Here is a 27,882-nt window from a genome sequence, read left to right as displayed (position 1 = left end):
AGAAGGTAAAAGAAAAAAAAATCAACGCGAATTCCACATCAATCAATACCTTGTAAGGGTACATTTTTAATGCTACAAATCACACGCTGTACTCGACCTATAACCCTTAAAGGCCCCAATCTACCCACAGATCTGTGTTTACTAGGTCAAACTAGCCATGTGGGTTCTTCAATCCATAACAAAGAGGGTGCGATCCATCCGTTTGTACGTGATACATCCACTCTGGGTATTCTGAAAGTCAGGAAACGGCCCTGAGAATCGAGGGCGACATTGCGAAATCTATATTTATGGAAACTGGTCATTCAACTTTTTTTGCGAGCGATTGACTCAATAGGAAAGGGAATGTTGAGGGATTAACTTAAAAGACATACAGTGGGTATTAAAGTTTTTCTTTATGTGTGTTATCAACTAGCACATTTTAATAGGTTAAGATATGTTTGTTGAAATTTGTATTCATCATTATACTATTGATTTTTTAATGTCTTATGTTAAAAATATTTGAACAAAGAAATCCAGACATTTGAAAATATGAATGTTTACCACGTGTTAACTGAATATTTGTTTTAAAGAAAGAAAAAGGTATCCTTGAATGTTTTAGTTTGAATTATAAGCATGTTGAGGTTTGTACAAGGTGATCATCTTAAGTAAATTAGGATTTTGATTGCGTCATTCTATGGAATGGCAGAGATTGACCAATGGAAATATAACATTTCAAATTCGATCCGACAGCTCGGCGTAAATACTCAGCCTCTTCTCGCACTTACAGCCCTGCATGTATGTATAAAGAGTAAAGAAATGGTTTTCTATCTTACCATAAATGGTTACAACTATCAATTTCTATAGAAAATGGTTACAACTATCATTTTCTATAGAAAAAAAACCCGAACCTTTGATTACGGGGGCATAAAAAACATGTAAACTTCAGTATACAAATTCATATATATGTTTAGTAATTGTTATACATATATACATTCCTCACGTACTAAATATGAACTAGAGTTTTAGTATTAGAGTGTTAGGCTATAAAAATTAATTGAACCTCCAGAATCTCTTATAAATTTTTGTACAGATTGAGAAAATATTTCATTGATTTCCTCACAGAAGTAGTTCATGCAGTTGACAATCAATAATATTCAGCTCGAAATTTAGTTTAGTAAGACATAAACGGTTTCTTGACCAGAGGGCTTAAGGTCACTCTAATCTGACTTATAACAAAAACTACCTCATTTTTTTTGTAAGTCAAATTAATGCGATCTAAAAAGCCTGTGATCTTAAGGGATTCCGTTTTTTTAAACTATGTGAAGAATTGGTTAACAAGTATTCGGTAAGATTATTCATTATTATCCTCATCGGATAAAACTTGTGTAGTTAATCTAGGCCAGTTAATTGTGCGTCGTTTTCACACTTTTTGGATCCATGGTAGAAAATACTAGCTGGTCGTGATGAACACATTCCGCGTTCTACAAGTGTGTAGGTGGGTGAAAAGTCCTTGTTTACATCTAAGTATATGATAAGAGTGGCTGCGATTGGGTAGAAAAATGTACGTAGACCTTCTTAGTGCAGATCCAATATTAATTGAATATACAATTGCCGGTATAACAACACATCAATTTTATCAAGACGAGAACAAAAATTACATTTAATAATATAATTTATGATTACCTAGTCAAATTGAATGTTCAAAACATTTAAAGGGTAAATGAAAAAAAATTTGTATTTTCATTTTTATACCAAGGGGTATTTTCTATGCCTTTTATGACTTGGAGAATTTATACATTGCATGCGCAATTCTGACAACATTAAATTCATGTAACAATTATGGCATCATTTTCTTGACTTTCTTTTTTTTTTTTTTTTGGTTACAGATTGATGTTATGACGTCGATAAGAACTTTCCTCACTGATATCTTGATATCTGTGGGGGATATCAGTATTGGAACCAATTTTACTTATGTAGCTTTTCTGTAAGTATAGTATAACATATTAGATATATTCCTTTATTTTTTTTTTATTTCAATTTTATAAACATTATATTTAACATCATATCACATCATTTCATACAATAACTATGTACCTTTGAATTTTTAATCAGGAAAGAATATTCATTTTTGTCACACAAACTGTTTAATACTTGTCAACAGCCTGTTTTGTTCTCCATTGAGCCTGACTTCTTTTGCAATTTAAAACATAGGTAATCAAAGATTACGAAGCTCACCTCGACGAATGTTGTCAGTTTAAGTAATGCAAAGATGTAAGTCTCACATCATAATTTTTTTCTTAACAGTTTGTACTTATTCTGACAACAATATTCAAACAAGTTCTGTTTAAACTGGTCTTAAAGTTCTTTGGGGATTAACCTGTTCCAAAAAGGTTAACCTTGTCCCTTGTCTGGAAAATGTAGGTCAGATCAAGCATCCAAAGCAAGTTTAGATTGTCCATCCTTAGATGCATCATCCATGCAAGTTTGGTCCAGTTGGGGTTTATAGTTTATTGGGAATAACCTGGTCACTAATCTGGAAAATAGGTCAGATCCAGCATCCGAAGTAAGTCTGGTAGTGTCCATCCCTAGATGCATTATCCATGCAATTTTGGTCCAGGTAGGGCTTACAGTTACTTGGGAATGAACCTGCTCCTAAAACTTTAACCGAGACACCGACTCTAACGCCGTCGAGGTGAGCTAAAAACGGAACAAGTTCTTCGCCCGACCGCTAATAATACAAAGTTATATAGTCAAGATAAGATTTCAGTACAAGAGTACTTAATTCTGACTGGATAAAATGTAGGTCAGATCCAGCATCCGAAGCAAGTCTGCTAGTGTCCATCTCTAGATGCATCATCCATGCAAGTTTGGTCTTGGTAGAGCATATAGTTACTTGGGAATGGACCTGCTCCAAAAACGTTAACCTGGTTACTCATCTGGAAAATGTAGGTCAGATCCAGCATCCGAAGCAAGTTTGGTAGTGTCCATCCCTAGATGCATCATCCATGCAAGTTTGGTCTGGGTAAGGCTTATAGTTACTTGGGAAAGGACCTACTCCAAAAATTTTAACCTAGTCACTCATCTGAAAATTGTAGGTCAGATCCTGCATCTGAAGCAAGTCTGGTAATGTCCAACCCTAGATGCATCATCCATAGAAGTTTAGTCCAGATAGGGCCTATAGTTACTTGGGAATGGACCTGCTCCAAAAACTTTAACCTGGTCACTCATCTGGAAATTGTAGGTCAGATCCAGCATCCGAACAAAGTCTGGTAGTGTCCATCCCTAGATGCATCATCCATGCAAGTTTAGTCCGGGTAGGGCCTATAGTTACTTGGGAATGGACCTGCTCCCAAAACTTTAACCTAGTCACTCATCTGGAAAGTGTAGGTCAGATGCAGCATCCGAAGCAAGTCTGGTAATGTCCATCCGTAGATGCATCATTCGTGCAAGTTTGGTCTGGGTAGGGCATATAGTTACTTGGGAATGGACCTGCTCCTAAAACATTAACCGAGACACCGACTCTAATGCCGTCGAGGTGAGCTAAAAACGGAACAAGTTCTTCGCCCGACCGCTAATAATACAAAGTTCTATAGTCAAGATAAGATTTCAGTACAAGAGTACTTAATTCTGACTGGATAAAGCTAAATAGATTAAACACTAGCCGTTGCATACATAGTGTCCCTGTCATGCCAGATTACAAATTCCCTTGATGACGTATGATTATCTACACTGTACCAGATGCCAACGATAATGAGTATATAATAATTATTTTTAAACAATTATAATATGTCAGTACCACATTTGCTGCAAAAATGTTTTTATTTATTTATTTTTAGTTATATATGTTTTACAATTCTATATTCACATTTTCCCTATTTTTAAATATATTTCATATACATAAAAAATGAATTTTAAGTATTAAGCAGTTCGATTTTATCTCTTTATTTGAGACACATGATTTAATTGTTTTTTACTGAGTCATCTCGATAATTGTGAATTTCGATTCCCCGAATAAGAGGCCTGTTCAACAGAACAAGCGCCCGAGAACATTTGTATTGAAGGTATATTATGGAATTTGGCGAGCGCTTGCAAAGTATTTATCATAGTTTTTGTTTTATTTATTGTGGGTTTCATTATTATTTTTTTTTTAGATTTATTTGTCACTTACATGGTGAAATATAATAATTGCTTATCAGCTTTGGGAAAATTTAAATTTCTTCATGTATTAGCTACGAGTTTTAATATAGATACTAAAAATTGATTTTGGATTTATGCAAAAATAAGGATAGCTTGATTAGAAAACTGTGATATCTGATTTAGCAATAACTAAACCTTTCAGACTCTTTTACAATTTTAAATAACATAAATCTCGAGTATCGTATGTTAAATGAATGCTTTTATGGTTTAAATGTTAAACACATTTTTAAAATTTATTATTATCTTAATGGGTAAAAATAAATTGCAAACAAAAGCTTATTATAGTGTCATTCAATGATCAATATATACAACAAATTTTCGGTTAGAGTTTAAACCGCCTTTAGAAAATATTTTGAATAAATAAACACAATCCGCTGTGTTTGCAGAATGGTTTAAGCGATTTGTCAGTAAATAAACGAAGCAAAGTTAAAACTAAAAAGTTTCATGAGTATATAGTACCCGTTCTAAAAATATTCTAATATAATTAATTAGGGTTCAAACCAAATAATTTTAGATTTTCTTTTGCTACTGTGAATAAGGTACATGTCATTGTATATATAGTTTTACCAAAGTTAAAAACAGAAGATATCATTCATTGTCTTTTTACATTGTCTATTTTTTGTCACCAGCCTAGGTGAAAACTTAATGTTACAGTTATTAGAGCTCTATAAATATTAACCAAGACTCTGAGTACAGCAAAGTCTAAGCTACAGAAGAAAAATTTACTCGAGACACTATTTTAAAACTTTCTAACTCAGATTAAATACTAGTAATTCTTACATGTACCGGTACATGTAACAAGATTATTAACAAATACTGAAAAAATTATCCTAGTAATCCCAAGTAATTTAGATAGTTAATAATGAATCATACGGAGATAACGAACGATACATGTATTCAAGATCAAAAGTCAATAAAACAAATCAAAATAGGAGCAGAGCAAACACGGACCTCCAAAACATCAGAAGTATGATCAGCTGCCATGGAGAAGTTAGCATCCCCTGCCGACTGCACCCACTATATGCTCCTTACTATGATCGGGAAATAACGGAAAAATTCGTCGTCAATTCAGTGTATAAATAATGGACTAACAAAAAGTATGAAAAAAGCCAGTCAAAATTTGAAACAATAATAAATTCATTTGTATTTGCTGACAAGGTCATTGTATCAAGGGAATTTGTTATCTGACATGGCAGGAGCACTATGTATGCAATGGACAGTAATCCTATAAAAATAAAGAAATCATGATTGAAATATTCGTTGACGAAGCACTTAGTAAAGAACTACCCCTCAAAAATCACGAAAATGCCTAGACTTGGAGAAAATTTCAGTTATCATAAAATACATAATAGTTAGAAACTGAAAACATTGACTTCAGAATGCCCCGTGTTACTGGGGACTGGTTTCTCTTGACAATATTATTAATTTGAAAAACAAAAACAACAATGTTAATTTTAATATTTTTGTTTTCATTTAGAGAAGATTGTCCTACAGTTATACCACATCAAGAATTCAGGCTCTCCTTGCTCCTCCCGGCGGTAAACCTTATTTTGTTCATTTAGCAGATTTTGTTTTCGCTTTTCATATTCCTAATCTATGTGTCATGTTCTAAATTTTGAATTTACTGTGTGGGAGTAAATACAAAATTTAGAAATTCAAAAATTTAGAACATGACATATGTGTGACTATAATAACGAATTGAACAATATTATTACAAATACTAGTAAACAATAACGAAATTCAATGTACGAGACACTAGCTCTTTTTCTGTTTAAACATGCATACATTACATGAACATGCATCATAAGTTAAAATGCAAACACAAAAAGAAACAAAGTTAATATTATGTATAATGTTGATATGTAAAATAGCTTTGTTAAGATGAAAATAGAATTTAAAAAGATATATAATTCAATTTGTGCATATTGTGCAAAGGTGGACTTTTTATATGAAAAGTCAAGCGCTATAATTTAATCAAACGACCTAATTACCAGCCTGAGGGTTATCTAGTTTTGGTCGATTACATATTATGTAATGTTAAGACAAAGCTACTTTACATGTCCACGTAACCAAAATAACTTGCAGATAGGGAACAAAAATATGCCACCGTTGACGGGGCCATAAACCTTAGACAAGCTCACTTTCGTAAAGGAATAAACATTGGAAAAGTAAGACTGAGATCAAAAATGAACTCGTCGAAGTTTTATGGCCCCAGAGTCGCAGAATGCAACGGTAGAAAAGTTACTCTGATACCAAATATTTCTGAAATAAATATTATAATATCATTCGTTTGCTACATTGACTTAAAAGTTGATTTATTTATTGGTTTAGAAAACCGTTACAAACAAGTGTTTCTTTTGAAAGAACTCCTGCGATTTATTGTTTCCAAATACCTATAAAAGACATACTCGTGTAAAGTACAGTTGTAAGTTGCCCTGACTTCACTTTTTCTGCACTAAAATTCTTTTGAAACTTTATTTATTCATTAGATTAATCTTGAAACATTTACAAAGTTCAAACATAAGTGTCTAACAAAGTGAGCAATCTTAAACTTGGTATGAAAATAATACCGCCAAAGCAGCTGTTTTTATTTACACTTTACATTTCAGGCTATTTGCACATTGATTTTGTCATTTTTAACCCGACGAACGAAGCAAAAACTACATCTGTTAAATGGAAGACCGGGACTTATATTGTGAGTATACTTTGCATTGAAGAAAACAACATACTTTTGTGAAGCTTGAGAATCAGAAGAAATACAATTTAGATGTATATGTGTATTTACAGATATTTTACCCCAAAGTTCAAGGAATCTAAATAGCAAAGACAATTTAAAAAAATATCATACACTGTAAATTCCAAGAGCAATACAAAATGAAGAATAGTCCACAAAGACCATAAATTGAGAGGAAAATCAAGTCAACATTTATTATAATGCTAGGAAGCTGTGTAGTTCTCAACAAAGCCTTGAATAGTACAGTGCCGTGGGATTGACCTAGCACCCAATCCCCACGCTACCCATCCATCCCTCTGTCATTGCAATTACCCGATATTCTTTTAAAAATATGAAATATATTTCAAGCGAGGTTGATCAGATCAACGGAGCACAAATTAAACTAAAATTAGAATTCGTAAGAAAACAGTAACCTAAAACTGGTATGAAACTAGAGGTACTTTGAGCAATGAGCTCACTAAATGATACCCCCTCCTCCCATATGTATATGATGGCAGTGTCCATGTTTTGCTACCTTTTATAAACCCAAAATATGTGTCGGATCAAAAAGTAAAATAGGAGGTGCACAATGGCAATATGTAATAAAGATTCTCCGAAAGTTTCATCAAATTTCATTCAGTAGTATGAGAGGAGTTGCGGGTAAGAGATGGGTACCCCAAAGCGTAACAGACAGACGTACAGACAGACGGAAGGAAGGACAGCATATTGAGCTCACTGGCTATATTGAGTCCACATGATAATGGATAAAACATGGTAGAAATATCTTGTGTCATATCAAAGGCCACAGCAATACCTTAATTTCACCCAGAAATCTTGAATAAAGTCAGCTAATAAGATTTTAGAATAGGTTGGCCAATTTAAGGAGAGACTTGTTTCCAGAATCAATTAGAAACAAAATATTTTAAACATCGTGGTTTCTTTTACAAATTGCACTGAATTGAAGAAAAAATAAAAACACGATAAAAGATCTGCAATCTCTAAAAAAAGTTGAAGTAACTTAAGTTGCCTTAAACAAGATTTTAAGAAAAATATTTTTTTATATATCTACTTTCAATAAATTACACTGTGGTTTTCAATTTCTCGTAGTTTCTTCAGAAATTGTAAAAACCGTTGAAAAATTATACACACCAAATTCACATCAAATCATAATATTTAATTAATTAATTTCAATAAAATCAATTTGTTTGAATAAATGTTTTTTTTCTCTGACATCCTTTCAACAATATTAAAACATAATTGTGTGATTGAACACTATTCCACTAATTAAAAAGACCAACGTCGTTTTTCTCTCGAGTTTAAAAACATGTTTCTTAATATGATTTTTCTCAATATTCTCACTGTCTGTTTAGCAAGAGGCATTAAAAATTTGTCCTATAAAACCTTTTATTATAGGAATATGGAAAAAAAGTGTTTCCGAATTTTAGATTTAAATTTGAAGGTTGACTTACATTTTGGTAATTGGGTCTTGATTAATTGTTGATAATGCATTCGGAAAAATGCATACCTGTACAATTTAAAAAAGAAATGCCTTTGGACTAAGAAATTTAACTTTGACAGGTGATTTAGACTTAAACACCGCTTATTAGATATTGTCTAAGAAAATGATGGAAATATTTCTTTTCAGCCCAATGGACATTCTCAAGCGGTCTCATAGATTTTCCTATGCTGCAGCATTTGGAACCCTCGCCCGTCTCTGCTCCGATATAGTGTTTGAAGCTAAATATGCATTCAACTATGACGGTCCCACATACTTTAAAGGTGTGTTGGTTAATGAATTAATATTCTCTATGATATCTTTATAAAACTTTATTCTTAAATTTTTGTTCACAGTTTTCTTCACAGTTTTTCAGTCTCGTATATATCAAAAAGACAACTTCGGATTCGGTATTCCGTATTGACAATTATTCTATCAAGATTTGTGTAATATTCCATTTTTTAAGAAATTACTCGAACAAAGTTGATTTGACACATTTTAAAGAACACATGCGAAAAAATTATGAAGTCTAAGAAACCAAGTCTTTTTTAAGTATTACATGAAGCCAAATGAAAATTCATCATATTGCAAAAAAAAAAAGGATTTTATTTCACTTTTCAATTTTTTATGTAAGGACAAGTTACGGAGCATTGTATCAAAATTAGGTCTCAAGACCATAAAAGGAGGATAGAAGTCAAAATTGTGAAATTGACAATCTTGATTTAATCACACGTGTGTTCAAACATGTAAAGTTTTGTGCGTTATTCAAATACAAAAACACAATAAAAATTTGTTAAGTTATCAAAAGTTATACTGATTTGAAAACTAGATTGAAGTCTACAGTTTTTGGTTTTGAAGCCACATGAACAAGATTAGGGTAGTGGGGAAACAAATTCAAAAACCTATTTACCTCACCTTTTTAATAGAAAAATATTAGAAGGCCAAATTTGAATTTCTAAATGACGCTAGTTCTAGATACACTTATCATTTTTGAAATTTTAAGTCATGTTAATCAAATAATGCACGATCTTAGCATATTCCTATGATTTTTATAGATTTTAAATTAATGTATCGTGTAGAAAATTTTTTTGTTGCTTTCAGTGTTCATTGCACTTGCATCGATGTTCATATACGGCCTTGGTTACTATCCGTTGTTTGCTGGAATCACCACAGAGAGTCCTATAGGTTATCTTATTGCTACTCTGTTTGCCTGGGCCTTCACAGCGAATTTCTTCGCCAACTCCTTCTGTGAACAAAATATGAACGTATGTATTTTATATTTGATTATTCATCTAAAATTTAAAAATAATTATGACACTATTATATCAGTCTTTTCGCATAAAACCTTTTTCATGCATTATGGTACCTAATTAAATGATCATGTTGAAAGAGTTCTTTCTTACCTAATGCTATATTATTACTAATTTGTTTCAGGTTTCCTATTTGATTTTAATTGTCAAGTTGTTACCGGAAATCGTCTGCTACCTCTATCTTACCTTCAGTCTTCCGGCTAGATTTATCCTTTCTATTGTTAAACCAAGGAAAAAGAACAAATTTGCTGTTGACTTTGAAAGCAGCGATGATCTGTATGAATCAATCAGAAAATCATACCAGGGCAATCATGTTAGAAAGTTGTTCACAAAACCAGAATCCCCACCACCGTGAGTTCATATATATTTCTATATATTTAATTTTTTTAAGTACTTACCATAATCATTCAGTAAAAACGTTAAAGATTTTTACGAAAGATCATTTTTTTGCATAATTTTTAGGGGAAAGAATATGGCAAGTAGAAAATATATGTAAACAAGTAGACAAAGATGTCCCCAATTAACATTTTCCAATTCAGAGTTTTATTTAGAAATTGTATTTGTATGACGAGTTTAAGACAACTTTTTCCTCCTCCTCCTCCTAAACAAAATTTTCTCTCTACTTTTATTTTCGAATGCAGACCACCCGAAGGAAAAAAGGACAAAATAATTTTTCTTCTGAAATCTCTGTCTCAGAAAATATTCTACAGACGTAAAAAAGGTATATTTACTCTTCACTGTAATTAAGGACTTTTACAAACATATTTTATACTTTAACCAATGAAGATTGAAACAAACTGCAAACAGATACGGATATTAATAAGATCTAAAGGTAAGTCGACTTGAAAAGTAAAAAAAAAAATGTGGAAAGGATATAATTAACGTAACAGATGAATGCTGGATCCCCCTTTTTTGCAGTCTGATTTTGTATCTTCAAATTTTAGAATATGTTTCATTTGTAATATGAAAAACATGGTTTTCAACAGTCCCCCGCAATATGCAGAGGAATTTTATTTTCAAATAAAAAAAGGAAAAGAAAAAGAAATTTGATTTTGCATTAAAAAATGCTTTGATAATTTTATGCATATACGTTAGCCCCAAAATAGAAAACAAGCTCTCTTTGTGTGTGTCATCTATATCATTTTTTAATGTTAAATTTTTAGGATTTCGATACTCAGCTAGAATGGTTACAGTTGTCGCCGTAGGATTTGTCTTACTCTACACAGTAAGTCTAGAATTATCCACTCACCTCCTTTCTCTTTCTTTTCTTCAACGTTTGCCAAAGCTTCAAAGCATATTAAAAGTCAGTCAGTTTTTGATTCATCAATACGTGTAATTCCTTCCATTTATAGTATAGCTATTTTATTTTGGAAGCCTATTAATATTCTCCTTTTAAATTTTTTGAAAAAAGGTTTTTCTAGATTTATTTCTGGGTCTCTACCAAGTCTTCGAATATTTGGAAGATGGAATAATCGCTCAGTTTGATGTGATAGGATATGATGAGCAGCCAGGGGAATCACCTGCTATAACAGCGATTCGAGAAGGACTATACTTTGGTTATTATTTCGTAATATCTTTTGGAGGTGAGTATTATCTTACTTGAATTCACGTTTGCACATTTCCTCGCTGAACAAATGTGATAATGGATTAACAAAGCAATAAGAAAGTTATTAGATAAAACGCATAACTTTTTTTTACTATTTATTAACTTGTGATAATGATTTTTTTTTTTAATTCTGTTTTAGGTTGCTTTCTGGCGTCTCTAACGGTTGCTTTTCTCATCAACGCAGTCTTTCTGTTTCATTATTTGACATCTTATCGGTATTTGACATATAATTTACTGATTAAATAGATATCTTTTATGATAAATTGCTTATAAAGAAGATTTTTCTGTGTAAAATCTCAGAAAAGATTTCGAATTAATTTCAAATTTCGAATTTAAAAACTAAAACTAAAATAAAATAGATTGAACTAATTTTATTGATTCGAAATGCAAAAACTTTGGATCTTAAATTTTCAAAGTATAATATGAATTTTGTAGGAGGTGTTTAATGAATTTGTACAAAGGAAAACCTAAACATCTTACACCTAGGAATGAAAAATCCAATGCGAGTCTTATGGTGTGTTTAATGCTTTTTCAACTCTTTTTATCAATCTCTCAGACACCGTATCTCATCTCTATTAGCGATATTGCTCCTTATTTTCATGGATACTGAATACACATAAACACAAAATCAGAGTGGGACAACATATGTGTGAATTTATTATTATATTGTCAATCTTCATCAAAGTATTGTTATTCAAATCTTTTAACATTAAAGCTGTACAATGGCCAATTAAACACAATATTAATGATTTTTACAAATATTTATCATGACTTTCTCTATTTCTATTTCTTTTGATTACTTTGCCCTTTTCCAGAACTTGCATTTCACTTTAGACCCACACTCTTACTGTGATGTGTAATTTCAGGTTGGGAGTGTACGATATGCTGGCTATCAGGTGGGATACATAGGATGGGGTACGTCCTTCTGGTATTATTTTAAAAAAATATGGTGTACAGAATAATAAAACAATTTTTGAAATTAGTTTTGACACTAAAATCCATATATATCATATGGACATTCCGTAACGGGTCAAAATATCAATTATTCCAACCTTCTCAAACCAAAGAAATAAAATCGAGTCTGAAAGACGCCGAACTATATTTTATCACAGTTTAATTATTTTTTCTTCATTTTTTCAGGGTTTTTCATCCAGTTTCTCGTGCTTTTGCTCGTATCAATATCGATAGCAACAGTAATTACTTTATGGGAATTTCTTAAGGACTTCATCATATCAACTATCATGAGACTTTGGTAAGCAGTTACCAATTTATTGTTCGAGAGATTTGCTCTGACTACAATATATTCGATTTGTCATAAAAAAGATAAAATATATTCTCTAAAATTGTTTTTTTTGGACAAGATTAAAGGAAAATGGAAATTTCAATAAAAAATTTTATGCTTTCAGTTGATAAATTGTCTTTCAGGCCTGTTTTACTGACGTCATTGGTTTTAAACTTCGCCCAGCTTTTATTATCCAAGTTTGTTTTTCTACAAGAAAATGGCAATATTTTAGCTATGGAAAATAGGTAAATTGAAGCAAATAATATGACAATTGTTAATGAAATACTGCTCGAAAGTGAAATAGTTTTCACATTTATAAATTTGGACTTTCCTTATATTTTGTAATACACAAGAATATGCATATAAACAAAACAACAATATTTAAATTTGATGAAAAGTTATTTAAAACTCCAGTTACAAGAAGGTAATTGAATGCTAATTACTTGGTATTTTAATGTTGTTATAAAGCAATACCAGTAATTCCTGATGTCCACTTTTTTTGCAAGAATACTAGTAAATGAGTTTTTAAAAACAAAAAGTACAAGTTCAAATCATGGATCATTTTATAACTGATGAGAGATGCTTACTTCTCCATGGCACCTGATGCCACATATAATGTTTAATAATATCGTGTTTACTCTGCATTTATTTTATATTGTTTAATGAACTTTTGAACTTGAAAACTGTTCACTATGACTATATATTTCGTGTTTTAAGACTTTGTAACCTTTGAAAATTTTATACAAACTGTGTGTATTTATATTTGCAGACGACTATTCTTCATTTTTACCTACTTCATGTTCTTCTACAACGTTTTCATTGGACTTATTTCCTGTCTGATGAGGATCATAAAGTCCATTATTCTAGGCGCCCTCTTCCTCCCACGCCTAGACCACAGCGTGCTGCCTAGAAAGTTTCAGCAATTTGACCCAGGTAAAAATCACAGTCCTTCTCATTATAAGGAAAATGTTTAATTTATTGTACATTATTCCACGTCCCATTTGCGAAATTTTGACAAATATAGAAACATCACATATAAGAGGGTGAATTAAGTCCTTTACTCGACACTCAGGGGTATTAAGCAGGTGGGATCTTTATCGTGCCAACACCTTGCCTGACCTGGGGTCTTGGTATTAAACGTCTCATCTGAAAGATCTGCAACTTTAACTTAGAGTGTCGAGCGTTTGGCAAAGGAACAGTTGTAACTCCTTTTATTGACTTTTGTCAATCGCAGCTGGAGAAATACTGCATAGAAGACATCGTGTTATATTATAATTGGGTAGCTTGCATATTCTTCTCTAATATTTTCTTTTTCAATTTCAAATTGTTATTATTTTGCAGGTTTTGATGCATACTGTGGTTTTATGCATATTGAGAGTACACACACAAATCCGGTTGCTATGGTTTTCATCAGTATTTTGCAAGCGGAATCGCTGACGGCTTTAAAAAGAAAGAAAATGAATGACATCGATGCCATACCTTTCGGTAAGTCCCACATGTTTAAAACCTGAACTAAGTATTAATGGTGACATGTGTAAAAGGTTTAACATACATGTTAATATTTGTCATACTTTAGCACACTTTGTACAAACAATTCATACTTATATGTTTACAAAAATTGCATACAGTTGCAATACAATATTTGTTTAATATTTTTACGTAAATCAAATTATTAGTGATTTTATATTTTATACCCCTAATTTTACAGCAGTGCGCATGTGTTTGCGATTTTCTCCAGTTCGCTCCTGAAAATATAGTTACATGTTTAAAATTAAACATTGTATTTCATTCCTTTATATCTTAATTGCAGTAAAAGGTGAGTGCAGTCTATGTATAAGATTTCATATATTCTGACGCCTCTAGTTTGGCTAGCTCTCTCCCAGCTTTGAACAACGCAGTAATTAGTTTATCTTGATCCTGTCGTGAATGTACAATAGTGTAATAGAATATATCATTTAGTTGCTAGAAAAACAGCAACATGTGTAATGACTGTTTGTTTGTATCGACACCACGTATCCATGTCAGGTCTTAATATATATAAATAAATAGAGATTTTTCTATAGAACAACAATAGTTGGTCTGAACTTCGTGTATGTTAAACCTATTATTTAGTGAAAGTATATATTAGTGACATTATAAATGTATGTTATATAGGTCATATAATCATAGTAGTAGCAAATATGTAGTGGATGATAGAATTACACCACCTGCAAGGTAATTCAAAGAACTATGCACACTAGTTCTCGATTCCCGCCTACATTTCACCCCCACCTTCAGTATGAATATATATTTTGACCATTTAAATGTTTTGAATGTAAAAAGGAAATCATAAGAAAATGATTTATAATTTGTAAAATAGCGTCAAAAAAGGAAATCGCTATGTTTTTTCATTAGCGTGGTAGAAAATTTATTCATTACAACCAGATTTTGAAACATCATCAACATTGCAAATATGCACATAGATGAATGATTGACATTTAAATCTTACCTTCTGTCAACATTATATAAAAATTCAAAGTAATACATTTATAATAAAATACATTTTTTTTAAATTTGCATTGTCATTCGAAATTGATTTATGAAATAATAATTTTTTACTGTTTTGTCTATAAACATATGTGGCCCTCCATTAAACAGAAAAATGCATTGTATGCTTTTTGAAATAACAATCCATATTACCTGTAAAAAGGACTTTTTTTCACAGGGGGTATCTAACATGATACCACAAATTTCACCAAAATCGTAATATTATCTCTCGTTTGCTTTTCCAAATATGAAGTGTTTTATGAAAAATTCTAAAAATAAGTAGATATATAGCTATATCTAATGAAACAAAATGTTAAACAAATCTGATGTATCAAAATCAATTATTAACTAATTCTTTTCATGTAATATATTGAATTAATTTCCCCTGTGTCTGTAAAAGAACTTTATTTTGCTTAAAAGATCAAAAATTTTTATTGATGTAACATTCTTGTTTATTATTATTTTTACAGACGAAAAACAGGAAATGATAGACAAAAAACGACGTAAGGCAAGGTGGAAGTGGTTACTTGCTTTCACTCTTGTAAACAATCCAGAACTCTCGCTACAACGAAGACTGGTCCTTGCAAAGGAGCGCAACGAAAATGTCAAGGAAATTCTCTTTTCCACGTATGCAATACCCGTTGATAGCGTTGATAGCGGAGGTATTGAAACTAAATTTTAAAAGAAAATAATGGGCTTGTTAATTTTTTCCCTTGTATACATGTATACATGTACGTACGTATCTCAAAAACAGAAATACATTGATCTGATGAACATTTATCTTGATACTTAGATATTCAATTGTGTCTCAGGTACTCTTTGAAAGTAGTAACAGGGTAAACTACGTACTTGTAGATTTCCTGCAATTTATTTATGAAAAATTCGATTCTGGCATTAAAAATATGCAATATGTATTACATGTTTCTTTAAACATTTATGTACGTATTTATAATCAGTATTGTACTTTTCATCGAAAAGAGCATTTGCAATCATTTTAGGATATCTGTTATTCTATTTTTATTCTGAAGAATGAAAATTTCATTCTACCGATTTTATAATGATTTTATTTCAAGTTTTTGTTTTTATTATTTTTTTGAATGCCACTTTACAACCAGTGAATTAAACAGTGATTTATACAATTTCCTGTGATATCCACGGAGTGTTTTATCTTGGTATGCTTTAATTTTTAACAAAAGGAATAAGATCTGATTTTTTTTAGAGCTTTCCATGTCAGAACAAACGTACCATTTTGATTTATTTTCACGTAATAAGTTTATATTTAACTGTAATAGAAAGTACCAAATTTATAAATTAAACTTTGTCACGATAATAGAAAAATCAACTATCGTTGCATATCAAATTATAGACAATTTATTTGAATGTTTTCACTTTTTTTATTTAAAGTATCTTAAGAACACCTTTTACAAAACCCTTAAGTAGATTTTCCCCCTTTTATTTGTATTTTATTTTACATTTATTTTCTTTTATTTGTATTTTATCATACATTTATTTGACCAATAAAAATTTCAAATTGTCTATTGTTCTGTCGTTTTTTATGTACATATACAATTAATACTTAAAGATATTTCATTTTTAATTACTACAGTTTAACAAATTATTTCTTAAAACACTTTTTCTGCGATAAAAATATTCAGTATTTAACAATATATATATTTATACTTCTACCTATCTTTTACTTTAAATCAAATTATATGTATTATTTTGGTATAGGGAAAAAAAGCCAGATATGCCAAAAGCACAGATCTACACAAAATTATAAGACCATTTCTTTTTTGAATAAAGGAACTTCAGAAAAACAAAAGTGTTTGTGTCCATCAGTTACAATCACTCCTTATGTATGCTATAATTAGATGAATCCATGCATACGACAGAGCATAAATCGGATACAAGTATTCACTACATGTACATATAATCATAGCAACTAATTAAATGAACCTGCTCTTGGAATGTAAGTTTTAAAACATGCTTTTTCGACATTTAAATACACATACAATATTGAGTCTTCATTGGGGCTACAGAGTGCTTAAATTTGATACCCTGAAACACAGCTAGACAGACAGACAGGCAAATTTCAAACTAAGTTTGAAAGTTTGACCTTTAAATGAAACTGTGTAATTAATTATTCTGTCACGCGTCTCTGAATGTACTGTAGTAAACTAACCATTCGGGCGAATCAAATTGCAATAATCTTCTTAAACCCTTTTCATGATCCATTTTCATTAAATGGACACAGAGGCCTTGGTCTCAATGGTTTAATCTGTAATTCGTATATATGTGGGACGTGATCTTAGCATTAGACTCTTTTATTTAGTGAGATGACCAAACAAATTTAATAATTTGTAGATTAAAATTGCTTATTTGTTCGACGCATTGGTTTAAATGTCGTGATCTTGAAACTGAAACACACGTTATAGATACTATATTCCAACGGTGAGTATGTCTTCATACTCTTTAAATCAACTTTTCAATTATTTTTAAAATTCAAAGTCAATAATTAGATGTATGAGCTAATGATATTTTTTGTCATTTTAATGAATGCTAAATCTTCAACCATGCACCAAACAGATAACAACATACAAATATAACTTTTAAAGTTCAACCTTTTAATAAAATTGTTTAATCATTATTTCTGGTTTCAGAAAGCTACCATGGCATCAATGCTATCCCCTTTTCATGATCAATTTTCATTAAATGGACACAGAGGCCTTGGTCTCAATGGTTTAATCTGTATTTCGTATATACATGTATGTGAGACGTGATCTTAGCATTAGAGTGTTTTTATTTAGTGGGATGGCCAAACAAATTTAATTATTTGTGTAAAATTGTATTACACTGTATGTTATTTTATCAATAGCAATACTGTATACAGGGTTATTTTCGCTTTAAATCAACTTTTCAATTGTTTTTAAAATTCAAAGATTTTCACACTTATTGATATATTTTGTCAATTTTGCCCCAATTCTTTTAATTCGCAACATACAAATATAGAACCAATAAGTTTTGTTTAAGAAATTATATCAATGCTATTCTTTGAATTCGCCCCGTTTGAAATTTTACAAATGACGTATCCTATGTGTAAGTATACACTGTATGATATTTTATCAATAGCAATATGTGAATTTTGTGATTTATTTTGTGATTCATATAATTTTATTAAAAATAACTATTTGCAAGACTTAACCATTACATGTAGTTTCCTAGTGACTTTGCTTGTAACTGTATGCTTCTTTTTAAAACAAATATTTACTTATTTTTAGGGAAATATGTCCGGTGCTTTATTCCCATCAAAATTTCAGGGTAGCCTTACTTCTTCCAGCGGTAACTATTACTTTTTCAGGAAGAAAAAAAATCATAATTCAGAAATATGTATATGAAATACGATAATAATAGGATTATATATGAATAAATTTATCAATTTGTAATCTTAGATTGTTCTCTGAACAAATCAATTTGGTTATGGAAAAAATTGTTAAAGATGTCTAACATGTTTTTCATGAATATGTCATTGCTTTACATATTTCGATTGCAGGCTATTGCCACATTAGTGTTGGCATTTTTAACACATAGAACCAAACACAAACTGCACGTGTTAAATGGACGACCTGGAATTGTATTGTAAGTACATCAAATAAAATACAAACAACGGTGTAAACTTATTATTTTGACAGTTTATCGATCTTTATCCTTTTTTATACCATTGGTGAAAGGTGGTGTTTTTTTTATACCCCAAACGTACAAATGTAAATAATAAAAATATAAAGCAACACGTTTGAAATCCTAACGCAGCCAAACTGATTTCCTAAAGTTTCTTTTTTTCAGCCCTATGGACATTCTCAAGAGATCTCACAGATTTTCCTATGCTGCTGCATTTGGAACCCTCGCACGTCTCTGTTCCGATATTGTATTCAGTGCTAAATATGCATTCAACTATAACGGTCCAATATACCTTAAAGGTTTGTTAGATAACATTTTACTTTTATTTGTCGTCTGCGTGGCGCAGTGGTTAGAGCGTTTGCTCTAGAGTCGCCAAGTAAGGAGTTGATTCTCATGTCGTGGTTTTGCATCGCACTGTGGCACATGGATATCGGTTCTTCGGATGAGGCCGTATAAATTGAGGTCCCGTGTCGCAGTAGGTGCTGGCACGAAAAAGATCCCTTCCTGCTCAATGGCCCTAAGTGCCGAGTATAAGACAAAATTTGCAGCTCTCCACCGGCAAGTGATGGCTTCTCCATATGAGCGAAACATTCCCGAGAGGGACGTTAAACAACATACAAGCAATCAATCAATTATAATTATGCTCTTTTTCTAAATCTTTTTAAAAATACATTTGATATCCAAAATTTTGGGAACGTATAAAATCAAGTTTGAGTGGGGAATAAAGAAATCTTCATAACCATTACTGAACACCAAAATCTTTCTCATGACTTTGTCGAGTTCTCTCATAGTCACACTTTACGGTTAACGATGAAAAGAGCTTTTGAAGATAAATATTAAAAACATACACCGTTCATATTTAATCAAATGGTAGAAGTTGTCATCACATAACATGAATAATACGTTGCTTTACTCAATTTATGTATTTTTCAGTTGAATATTAAAGACATTATATTAGAATCACCAATGATTTTGAACATTATAAAATGTAGTTGCTAATGTGCAGAAAAGTCGAATTTATGCTTACATGCAAATTACAATGTAATTAAACGCAATGTTTATACAAAATAATAATTGATTTCTCAACCAAATACAATCAACCCTCCTCCACGATATTCTACCCCGGGGCTTGTTTTGTTTTCATTAATCATATATTTATTACACTTATTCATATTATCATGTGTACTATGGAATAAAAAATCGGTAAAACCCTCAAATAATCTCTTCACATATCATGCAGTGGGGTAATTTTTAAGTGGAACGATTGTTTTGAGGTTTTACCAATTTATTCCTATGTTACATATTATGATAAATAACATTAATAAATATAATTTGTGAAAAGAAGTTTAACCAGCCCCATGGTTGAATTGAAAGAAGCCCACAATTACCTGTTCATTCAATTGCATATCTGATGCATGTCTTTTTAAAATCTGCAGTATAGAAGCATGCTGTACTTTTCTTTTTCAGTGTTTGTTGCACTTACCTCGATGTTTATATACGGTCTTGGCTACTATCCGTTGTTTGCTGGAATTACTGCAGAGCGTCCAATAGGATACTTCATTGCTACAATATTTGCATGGGTTTTCACGGCTGATTTCTTCATCACTTCCTTTTGTAAACAACCATTCACAGTAAATTACCTTTTTTTTTTTATTTAAGAAAGGAATTTCAAATATGAAAACTTGTATGCTAATATATATATTCATAAATCTTTTAGATAGTAAAATTAGTGTTATTATCTTGATAGATGTACGTAAATGCATATTAAAATCTTCCTTTTCAGATTTCCTATTTGGTCCTAATTATCGGGCTGCTGCCGGAAATTATCTGCTATCTGTACCTTACCTTTAGCCTACCCGCCAGATTTATTATTTCCATCGTCAAACCGAGGAAAAAAATAAAACTTGCTGTTGACTTTGAAAGCAGTGATGATCTTTATGAATCCATAAGGAAATCGTATCAGGGCAATCATGTTAGGAAACTGTTCATTAAACCAGATCCCCCTCCACCGTGAGTTTTGATAATTTTTCTTTTCTTTGTTTGTTTTGGTTTTTACTTGATTGATGACCTTATTTCTTGATAAATATAAGGAGTTTCTTTTGTTCAAGTAATTTTTCTTAATTAACAATTTTCAATGGATTTTGAACGTCTCCTTTGTAAAGATTAATTTTTTCTAATAGATGAAAAAATCTTCATTTTCCCCCTATTTGAGAATGTTTTCATATGTTTTCAAATGAATACATTATTAACAGGATATGTATATAAGTAGCGTCGAATATATATATATATATATATATATATTTTATTTTCAAATGCAGGCCCCCTGAGGGTATGAAGAATAAAATCATTTTGCGTTTGAAATCTCTCTCCGAAAAAATATTCTACAGAAGGGAGAAAGGTTAGTATGCATAGTATGCATTGAAAGTGTGTGTTGTTAAAATAATGTTCTTTATTCAATTGTATATTTTATATCGTTTAGGTAAACAATGTAGATGTCACTGTTTTAATCCTTATTATTATGTGATTCACTATCTAAAAATATTTATTTCAAGTGTTTAAAAGAAATGTTTTTCATGTTTTCTTGAATTAAGATACTTTTAATATAATTTTTTTCAGGATTCAGATATTCAGCTAGAATGATATCTTTAATGGCTGTAGGATTCGTTCTGCTGTATAAGGTAAATTTTGTTTCATCAACATAAAAAGTTAGCCAGGTGTTCACTTTATTTTTCATTTTTTATCAATGTTCAATATTAAATTAAATTGAAACACACCTATAGTCTTTCTGACATATTTTCTATTTATCAATAAAAATATACATTATGAAAGTAGTCTTAAGGCATATCTTATTGATAAATACCCGGTAGAAAATGTCAGAGACATCATATGTAAAAGTAACATTTTCTATACTGTATTTGAAATATAGTCTTGAGCGTCTGTTAAAGCAAATTGGTTTTTGTTCACATAGATTTCTTTGGAGTCCTTAGTTATAGTGTACGAGGTTTTTGATTATTTGGAGAATGGTCTGATCGCACAGTTTGAATCCATTGGATGGACCGCTCAACCAGGAGAAGCAGCCTCTATAGAAACAATAAGAGAAGGATTATATATAGCTTATTACTTTGTCAGATCTTTCAGAGGTGAGTCAGAGACGAAATAATCATGCTGAAATGACAATTTTTCTAAAGTACATGTATGTCATGAAAATTATACTCATGAAACATATTAGAATGTTGTTATTTTTTGACATGTACATGAGGATCCATCGTACTTAAACGCCGAACAATTAGAAAATGATTGGTTTGCATTAACAAAACTTTGAAAAATCTATGCTGATTAAACAAAACACAATGAAAATGAATTTCAATAGTTTTTCCCTGCAACCCTTTAAGGAGGTTGGGGGTCAACAAATTAACAAGAAATTAACCACCAGATATAACTTAAATTTTTAGATATGATATCTTTAGCTGTCAACTATCATTTGACAAAGAAAAATTTCATACATTTTAGTTTTAAAATTTGATCATTTTTGTATATCTTTATATGGAGTTCTTCTTCTAAAGGAGATCGAAATAGTCTAAAAATGGCAACGACCACCCAGCCTCTTTTATATCACTTTAAACATTGTCCTGAACCATGTACTTGTACTGTGAACTAGGTTTTATGTTCCATCAGGAACCAATGGAGAAGGAGCCATGATGTATTTGAAATAAAATATACATATGTAGTTGAACATCATGCTTTTTAATTATTTATTAAAGAGAACAATTGTTTTTTCTCATTTCCGGTGTGTCATTTAATATTAATAAGAATACCTTCATTCTGTTTCAGGTTGTACAGTGACCTCCTTGTCATTTGCTTTCCTCATAAACTTTGTCTTTCTGTTTCATTATTTGACATCTTACAGGTAATATTATAACTTATTTCTTTCTTTCATAAGTGTCTCTAATTTGTATTTTAAAAATTAAAAAAAGTTTTTCCAAGGATCATATACAATAAAAAGTGCTAAAAAATAAAAACGATGTTTAGTCAGAAAATTATGTTTATTTTGTAGACAAAATTTACTTTCACTATATAAAGGGCAGTCCAGACATCTCACTCCTAGGGCCGAAAAATCCAATTCAAGCCTGATGGTGTGTACAGATCTCTCCCTCTCTCTCTCCTTCCCTCCCTCTCTTTCTCCTTCCCCCTCCCTCTTTCACTCCTTCCCCCTCTCTCGATTTCCCTCTCTCTCCTTCTCTCCCTTCCCCCCTCTCTCTCCTTTCCCTCCCCTCTCTCTCTTTCCTCCCCCTCTCTCTCTTTTAGGAAAATTTACTGGGAATACTTCATATAAGTAAATTTTATTGCAATTACATTAAAGGAATAGAGTTTGATCTACTTTTGATAATTATTATTTTCAGGTCGGAAGCATGCGATATGCCGGTTATCAAGTAGGGTATATTGCATCTCCCTCTTTTAGGAAAATTTTCTGCATAGAGAAAATTTCTGTAGACTAAATTTACTGACTTGCAAATTAAATTGTTTATTCGTAATTATTTTCTTAAGTTTTAAAAATGCATGTTTTTTTGCTTATATGAAATTAATGCATTCATTCAATATTGCTTCATGATTACACATGCACAATATTTGGAATATGTTAGAGCAGTAAATTATTTTTTATTTTTAAAGGATTTTTCATCCAGCTGCTCTTGCTTTTGATTGTGTCTTTTGGAATAGCAACAACAATAATTATATGGGACATCCTTGGTGACTTCCTAGTATCACAGGTTATGAGGATTTGGTGTGTATTCTTAATGTGTACGAGGGTTGATCCAAAAGTTCGTGGAATTTCTTTCTAAAATTTTATCTTGATTTGATGAAAGCAAACAACAGGCATATTCATAATATAGAGTCATAATCTTATATGTTTCATCAGTTTCCATTACCTTCTGCGTTCTGAAAATGGATAGAAAATTTTGTCTAGTTAGATATGTCACGTCACGTTTACATCTCACCCCAATGAAAATTAAAAATGCTGGCCTTTTCTCCATTTCTTTTCTCAAGAAAAGCCTTGTTTTTTTTCAAGTTTTAAAAATGCATGTTTTTTCAGAAGCGATGTCAATATATGAAATTTGTCTAATATGCACTTAAAACAGAGCTTCCAAAAAACGACCACACCTTTAATCAACGTCATGGAAGTTCTATGTTTCTTCTTATGCCATTGAAAAACCAGTAATTAAATGCATTTCCCCAATTTGTCATAACATTGGAATATGTTATCCCGATTTTCACAAAACTTAAATTATTTTTTATTTTTAAAGGAATAAATCATCAACTTATAAACAAAATATCCAGTAATACCAGTAAAACTCTGCTTTTAAAAGATTGTAACAATGAAATAATTTTTGTTTTATATACCACACTGGGCGGTTTAACATTTCACGTATTATATGAAAATGATAATCCTTGGTTTCCAAACAACCGTTTCTATGGCAACTGCCATAGAGTTACAATCAAAGATATTCAATATATATTTTAATTTGAAATATTCCTCAAGTGTGTAATTTTCAACCAATTCCACTTTAAAATAAATAAAATATGAAGAAATTCCACGAACTTTTGGATCAACCCTCGTACATGCCCTAGATGCTGTTGTTTATTTAGCCAGGCAATTATATTTCATGTTAACTAATATAATCTTAAAAGTTCTTTTTTTATATATGTAAAATGAGCAATCTGTTAATTTACTATTCCAGGCCTGTGCTACTGACTTCTATACTGTTAAACATCGGACAGCTGTTGTTGGCCAAATTCTTATTTCTGCAGGAGAAAGGAGATATATTAGCTATGGATAATAGGTACCACGATGTCAAAAATTTATTGTTGTTACTTATCTTCATATCAAATACATTAATTCAATTTCATGCGACTTTCTATTTTATTATAGATACATGACATTGTATGTTTGCAATAATGAACAATACTTGATAATTTGCAAAACATAACATGTAGTGTATATAATGAATAACACATGTCTTTGGGGTTAAAAGAACGCTAATTCTTTTTTTGTAGACGATTGTTCTTCGTTGTGACCTACTTTTTATTCTTCTACAACATCTTCATTGGTATATTCTCGTGTCTGATGAGGATTCTGAAGTCCATAATTCTAGGATCACTATTCCTTCCTCGTCTGGACCATAGCGTGCTGCCCAGAAAATTCCAACAATTTGACCCAGGTAATTATAACTAGACCTTGGTGTAAACCCTCCAAATTCGTAAATGCACTAGTACTACAGTAATTCGTAGTTATTAATTGCATTCATGAACACTACATCTATTATTAATTTAACAAGTTGAACAACCAAAACATCTTATTTTGTTGTTTATATTTTAAATAAGAGTCCAATAATGTATTTGGATTTTTAAGATTTCTTTGAAATAATTATGTTTCTTGAGCGTTCTGAACATACATCGTAGTTATTTTACTATTTTATGGTATGTCACTCGTGAAATTTGTTAAATCAAGGATTTGTTGAGAAGTATATTTTAGATAATACTCATATAGAGTGACTCAAAATCGTAGAGAAAATAGGGGGTCAGTGTTCAACTTACTGATCTACGGTACAATGAAGTTGACCTTTCTGCACTTAAATTTTAACTCTTTGGTAAATTACTTAAACCTTTATTTCATTTTATCAGATGTAACCATGGCAAAAAATATCTTATTTTACGTAAAATATTTTGAATAATATTTATCATTGAAAAAAATCTTGCAAATTAATGCGCGTAAATTATTGTGTGACCTTTCTGCACTAAAAAGTAACATATTTTGGGGTATTAAAAAAACTAAAAAGGCAATAAAACGTTTTCTTAAATCAAGCTTTTTAAGATTGAAGTGTTGATCAGTCACAAGTATCGAGTACTTTAAAATAATGAAAGAAAAAGTTGGGGTCAGTGATGTTATTTTTGAAGTAATGGTCAAAATATGTGATTTTCAGGCAAAAAATGGTGTTAATTTTATATTGACTTATTTGACATATCTTCATTTTTTGGCAAAGTTTGTTCGAGGAAGGTGATTTTCATAAATTAAGACAATTAAAATGAGCTGCATGTAATTTTGTAATTAACTAATTTAATGACAGAAAAATAAATCATTTATAAACTTCTGTTGTTCATATTTGCTGAAAATGTTATTTTTTGATTGAAGCAAAATTGTTTGTTCAAATAATGGTATATTCGGTTGAAAAATATTTCTTCTAAAATTATATATTAAAGAAATTGCCTATATTAAATATTTCCTAGCAATTGCTTTAAATCAATATCATGGAAAATATTCTCCGAGTAAAAGTATGTGAGGCTGAAAGTCCAAGATATTTAATTTAATAAATGTGCAGATTTGCAGAATTATCTGCTAAATATCCTTCCACCACAAAAAATAGTCCCCCATAAATCTTGCTTCTTTGTAGCTTTTTTTTACAAGTTTTTTGTTGAATGTTAAAACATTAACATTGTTGAAATTAAATATGTTATAAAAATTGAATTTTGATAAATAGTTTTGAAGTAAGAGGTTCTACGTGAACTTTTCTAAAAAGCTGACGAGTGACATACCTTAAATTTATTTTTTTATACACAGGTTTTGATGCATATTGTGGTTTTATTCACGTGGAAAGTACACATACGAACCCTGTTGCTATGGTTTTCATCAGTATTTTACAAGCAGAATCATTGACTACCTTGAAAAGAAACAAATTAAATGATGTTGATTGTACCCCAATGGGTAAGTTGAATATACTAAATCATCTGCGATGTATCACGCAAACTCCATCAACTATGAATTTGTTTAAATAGTTTTATCCTTCAAATAATAAAAACACCCAAATATTTAACTTATCTTTTTTTTTTTTTATCAAATATCCATCAACATGATCAAGTTAGTAGAAAAAGTAAAATATACTATAATGTATATTAAACGACATTGAAAAACGCTATTTAGAGAAAACAGCATCTAACATTTTCCACCCTCTTTCCTTTTTAATAACGAAGAGTTCAAAATGAATATTCATTTACATATTTTTTTAACTTTCAGATATAGGTATGTTGCTGATATAATAAAAAGCACAAAAGAGTATTTAAAATATATTTTAAAACTTTAAAATATGTTTCACTTTTAAAAGTTCAAAGCAATGTTCATCTAACTTTATTAACAGTTTGAACACCTTGACATCCAACCTCATGTCATAAATGTACACTAGCCCTTCCTAAACTAAATGTATACAGAAATAATGATCTCATCCTTAAAAGGTACAAATTAATAAATGTTTACTTAAGGATTGAACATAAAAAAAATATTAATGCATATAAAAATGGTGACGATTAAATTTCAGTGAGGTTAATAAAACACTTCCCGCATAAAGAAGGTATATAACCTTTTTTTGTACAAAGATTCGTTAAATATCTTTGTAGATGAGAAAGAGGAAATGAAAGATCAGAAACGACGGAAGGCGAAATGGAAATGGCTGCTCGCCTTCACTCTTGTAAATAATCCAGAACTCTCGCTTCAAAGAAGACTGGTTCTGGCAAAGGAGCGCAACGAAAATGTTAAGGAAATTCTCTTCTCTCAGTATGCAATACCAGAGGAAAAAAGATGCACCGAATCCAAAATTTAAAAAATAAAACCCTCGTTCAATTGCATTTATATTATGATTGAATTTACATTACTGCATTCTATGTAATTAATCAATTTGAATTTTTGTATTTCTCAAACGTTTAATATATGCAATTTGTGATAAAACTTTACATGTATTGTAGCACAAAACACGAAAATTCAAAAGAGTGACAATTTAGTTGAATTTCATATAATTATAAGCAAATTATGAAAAATCAATTTATTTCTTATATGTTTAATGAAATTACGTTAAAGAATTTTTTTCATATTGATAGAATATTTTTATTGTTGTGCAGTTCAACAAATTATTTATTCACTAAGAATACACTGTAGTGAAGTCTGTAGTGACGTCCGTCTGTAGTTTCTCCGTAACAGCAGTTAATAATTTTGAAAGGAGTAAAGATTCTTAGAAAGTTAACTTGTCCAATATACATGTATATGTAGGTATGATAGAT

The 27,882-nt window shown here is 30.7% G+C and overlaps 2 protein-coding genes across 3 annotated transcripts; both read left to right on the top strand.

The window, feature by feature from the left end:
• Nucleotides 1-112: 112 nt before the first annotated feature.
• On the top strand, nucleotides 113-15,987 carry LOC134277236 (stimulated by retinoic acid gene 6 protein-like). Of its 2 annotated transcripts, none has more exons than XM_062759554.1 (18): nucleotides 113-372; nucleotides 1,866-1,963; nucleotides 5,654-5,714; nucleotides 6,786-6,871; nucleotides 8,535-8,668; nucleotides 9,486-9,649; nucleotides 9,819-10,045; nucleotides 10,336-10,415; nucleotides 10,858-10,919; nucleotides 11,106-11,277; nucleotides 11,440-11,515; nucleotides 11,736-11,814; nucleotides 12,167-12,215; nucleotides 12,441-12,552; nucleotides 12,726-12,827; nucleotides 13,352-13,515; nucleotides 13,924-14,067; nucleotides 15,579-15,987. In XM_062759554.1, the coding sequence occupies exons 2-18, from the start codon at nucleotides 1,875-1,877 to the stop codon at nucleotides 15,788-15,790; spliced, it is 2,013 nt and encodes a 670-aa protein (XP_062615538.1). In that variant the 5' UTR covers nucleotides 113-372; nucleotides 1,866-1,874; the 3' UTR covers nucleotides 15,791-15,987. The 2 variants fall into 2 exon arrangements, with proteins under 2 accessions (XP_062615538.1, XP_062615537.1); XM_062759553.1 differs by having other exon boundaries at nucleotides 113-376.
• Nucleotides 15,988-18,188: 2,201 nt separating this feature from the next.
• Nucleotides 18,189-27,478, top strand: LOC134277229 (receptor for retinol uptake stra6-like). Its single transcript, XM_062759545.1, has 17 exons — nucleotides 18,189-18,193; nucleotides 18,387-18,447; nucleotides 18,659-18,744; nucleotides 18,949-19,082; nucleotides 20,251-20,414; nucleotides 20,567-20,793; nucleotides 21,102-21,181; nucleotides 21,400-21,461; nucleotides 21,752-21,923; nucleotides 22,615-22,690; nucleotides 22,838-22,916; nucleotides 23,184-23,227; nucleotides 23,447-23,563; nucleotides 24,519-24,620; nucleotides 24,835-24,998; nucleotides 26,396-26,539; nucleotides 27,226-27,478. Exons 1-17 carry the CDS (start codon nucleotides 18,189-18,191, stop codon nucleotides 27,426-27,428), a joined length of 1,920 nt encoding a protein of 639 aa, XP_062615529.1. The 3' UTR covers nucleotides 27,429-27,478.
• Nucleotides 27,479-27,882: the final 404 nt, after the last annotated feature.

This window comes from Saccostrea cucullata, unplaced genomic scaffold (genome assembly GCF_032062105.1).
Source record: "Saccostrea cucullata isolate Sc308-1 unplaced genomic scaffold, CSIRO_AGI_Scuc_v1 ctg1221, whole genome shotgun sequence".
NCBI classification, from domain to species: domain Eukaryota; kingdom Metazoa; phylum Mollusca; class Bivalvia; order Ostreida; family Ostreidae; genus Saccostrea; species Saccostrea cuccullata.
Note: the sequence above shows the minus strand (reverse complement) of the source record. Positions and strands in the feature narration are given on the sequence as shown.

Coding starts and splice junctions, on each gene's coding strand:
- LOC134277236 (XM_062759554.1), top strand. CDS start 1,875: ATGACGTCGATAAGAACTTTCCTCACTGATATCTTGATATCTGTGGGG. Junction 5,715..6,785: donor TCTCCTTGCTCCTCCCGGCG/GTAAACCTTATT, acceptor TTTACATTTCAG/GCTATTTGCACATTGATTTT. Junction 12,553..12,725: donor TCAACTATCATGAGACTTTG/GTAAGCAGTTAC, acceptor ATTGTCTTTCAG/GCCTGTTTTACTGACGTCAT.
- LOC134277229 (XM_062759545.1), top strand. Junction 21,924..22,614: donor CTTTGTCAGATCTTTCAGAG/GTGAGTCAGAGA, acceptor ATTCTGTTTCAG/GTTGTACAGTGACCTCCTTG. Junction 24,999..26,395: donor ATTCCAACAATTTGACCCAG/GTAATTATAACT, acceptor TTTTATACACAG/GTTTTGATGCATATTGTGGT.